Here is a 3349-nt window from a genome sequence, read left to right as displayed (position 1 = left end):
AATTGGCCAAAGAGCCAATGCCACCTCAAGAGTGGCTGATGAATCATTGCTTGATACTACGGGTGAGGGTAGTCGCCCTACTATCACCTTGCCTGGTACTCCTATTCCAGAACAGACTTACCAAGTTCCTGCACCAGCGGAGGATACTACTATTCCTCCCATTGATACTCCTGTCCCGCCTACAGCCCCAGCTGTCGGTTCTAGTATCTCTGATGGGGATCTTAGGGGTCAGATGCTGACTCAGCTAGTGGCCTCCCAGGCCCAGAGGTCAAATGTTGCACCCAGTTCATCTAGCCAGCAAGGGGATTCCACTAGTTCCAGGGTAAATAAATTTCTTCAGTTAGACCCTCCAGTGTTTTTGGGTGCCAATCCAGGAGAGGACCCTCAGGATTTTATTGATGAGATGCACAAGACTCTCAGGTCATGCGTGCAACTGAGACAAAGGGAGTAGAGTTGGCTGCCTACCGCCTGAAAGGGGTGGCCTATGCGTGGTTTGAGTTATCAGAAGATTCCCGCGAGGAGGGAAGCCCTCCAGCGACGTGGCGCGAGTCTGCTGATGCCTTCATTCATCATTTCCTGCCCGCTGAGATAAGGGCAGCCCGTGCAGCAAAGTTTGAAAATTTGAGGCAAGGTAATAGAAGTGTGTATGATTACCACATGGAGTTTGCTCGTTTGTCCAAGTATGCCATTCATATGTTTCCCACAATGGAGGCCAGGGTGAGCTGGTTTGTTCAAGGCCTTAATTCTTTGACTATTAATGAGGCTTCTACAGCTACGTTGAATTCTGATATGAATTATGGGAAGATGGTAGCATTTGCTCAGGCCACAAAAAACCGTAAACTGAAGAACAGAATGGAGAGAGAGGGTAACAGCAAGGCCCGGTCTACGGGCAACATGGGAGAGTCACTAGGTAGGGGAAGATCAGCTTTCAGGGAAGGATCATCAGGGCCTTCCCAGTTTGTTGCACAGTCTTCAGCTAGTGCACCGCCATCAGGGCCCAGCCAGCAGCAGTGGAGTCGTTTCAGGCCTATTCAGGGCAACAAGGGATCCCATCAGCGGGGTCGGTTAAGAGAGAGGTCCCAGCAACAGAAGAAGTACCCGTGCCCCATGTGCGGGAAGATGCACTCAGGGATTTTCTATCTGGAGTTACCTATATGATATGGATGTGGGATGAGGGGTCATATTGAGAGACATTATCATGTATCCCTCCAGGGAGCGGGTAGGGGCATAGCTCAGTCATCCAATCCAGCAGCTGCTACATCTTCAGCCCCCTCTCCAGCTCGAGGTACCCCAGCACCCGCAGGGCGTGGTGCAGCTAGGGGTGGTATGTAGAGTTCAGGAGGACCCAGCCGGTTCTATGCTATGAGTGGACGCCAGATTGTAGAGGCTTCCCCAAATGTTGTTACAGGTATTCTGACTGTTCAATCTCATGATGTTTATGCACGTATTGACCCTGGTTCCACCTTGTCCTATGTTACCCCTTTTGTTGCTATGGAATTCGGGAAAGAACCAGAACAACTTCATGAACCATTCTCGGTGTCTACTTCGGTTGGTGAGTCAATTTTGGCTGCTCGAATTTATAGAAGTTGTGTTGTCACGGTGTGCGGTAGGGATACCAGGGCCGATCTTATTAAATTAGGAATGATAGATTTTGATGTAATAATGGGAATGAATTGGATTTATTCATGTTTTGCCAAGCTTGATTGTCGTACTAGAACTATGAGGCTTGAGTTACCTAATGAGCCCGTAGTTGAAAGGAAGGGATATAATGTAGTTCCTAAAGGTTGGTTTATTTCTTACCTTAAGGCCGCAAAGATGATCAAAAAGGTTGTATCTATCATTTAGTTCATGTTACGGACACTGATGCCAAGGCACCTAGCCTTGAGTCCGTACCTATTGTGAATAAATTTCCGGATGTCTTTCCAGATGAGCACCCTAGGGTTCCACCAGACAGGGAGATTGACTTTGGGATCGATATGATGCCAGGCATGCGACCTATATCAATTCCATCTTACAGAATGGCATCGACGGAATTGAAAGAGCTAAAGGAACAGTTGAAGGATTATCTAGAAAAGGGTTTCATCCATCCGAGTATGTCACCGTGTGGCTCACTGGTCTTGTTTGTAAAGAAGAAACATGGTTCGCTACGGATGTGTATTGACTACCGGCAACTCAACAAAGTCACAATAAAAAATAAATATCCACTTCCTAGAATAGATGACTTGTTTTATCAATTGCAAGGTGCTGTGTGTTTTTCAAATGTTGATTTGCGGTCCGGGTATCATCAATTGAAGATAAGGGATCGGATATTCCAAAGACAGCTTTCAGGACTTAGTATGGGCATTTTGAGTTTCTGGTAATGTCTTTTGGGTTAACAAATGCCCCGGCAGCGTTCATGGATCTTATGAATCGAGTCTTCAAGCCTTTTATAGACTCCTTTGTGATAGTATTCATTGACGATATTCTCATACATTCTCGGAGTCAAGAAGATCATGCTAACCATATCAGGGCAGTCCTGCAGACCCTTCAGCAACATCAACTGTATGCTAAGTTTTCGAAATGTGAATTTTGGCTTGAATCTGTCGTGTTCTTGAGTCATGTCGTTTCCAGGGAAGGAATTATGGTTGATCCTCAAAAGATCGCAGCAGTGAAGAATTGGCCTAGGCCTACAACTCCATCTGAAGTTCGTAGTTTCTTGGGTTTAGCTGGGTACTACAGGAGGTTTATGGAGGGGTTTTCTACTCTTGCCTCTCCATTGACTAAATTGACGCAGAACACAGTTAAATTCCAATGGTCTGATGCTTGTGAAAAGAGTTTCCAAGAATTGAAATCAAGGTTGATAGCAACACCGGTACTAACCCTGCTAGAGGGTACAGAGGGATTTGTGGTGTATTGCGATGCTTCTAGGACCAGGCTAGGGTGCGTGTTAATGTAGCATGACAAGGTAATAGCCTACGCTTTTAGGCAACTCAAGAATCATGAAAAGAACTATCCAACCCATGACATAGGGCTAGCGGCAGTGGTGTTTGCGCTAAAAATTTGGCGACATTATTTGTATGGGGTCCATGTGGATGTGTTTACAGATCATAAGAGCCTTCAATATATTTTCAAGCCGAAGGAGTTGAATCTGAGGCAAACAAGATGGCTAGAGTTACTCAAGGACTATGACATTGATATTCTCTATCGCCCAGAAAAGGCCAATGTTGTGGCAGATGCTCTTAGTCGAAAATCTATGGGAAGTTTGGCTCATTTGGAGGCATATCAGAGGCCGTTAGCCAGGGAGGTTTACCAGTTGGCTTGTTTGGGAGTTTTCCTTGATGACTCTAATGAAGGAGGGGTAATTGTGTAG

At 46.0% G+C, this 3349-nt stretch overlaps 1 protein-coding gene across 1 annotated transcript; it reads left to right on the top strand.

The window, feature by feature from the left end:
* The first annotated feature begins 1362 nt into the window (after positions 1-1362).
* Positions 1363-3349, top strand: LOC138887996 (uncharacterized). The gene is made up of 4 exons (XM_070169790.1): positions 1363-1783; positions 1927-2091; positions 2433-2851; positions 3113-3349. Exons 1-4 carry the CDS (start codon positions 1363-1365, stop codon positions 3347-3349), a joined length of 1242 nt encoding a protein of 413 aa, XP_070025891.1.

This window comes from Nicotiana sylvestris, chromosome 3 (assembly GCF_000393655.2).
Source record: "Nicotiana sylvestris chromosome 3, ASM39365v2, whole genome shotgun sequence".
Taxonomy (NCBI): Eukaryota; Viridiplantae; Streptophyta; class Magnoliopsida; order Solanales; family Solanaceae; genus Nicotiana; species Nicotiana sylvestris.
This window is presented reverse-complemented; position numbering and strand designations above follow the sequence as displayed.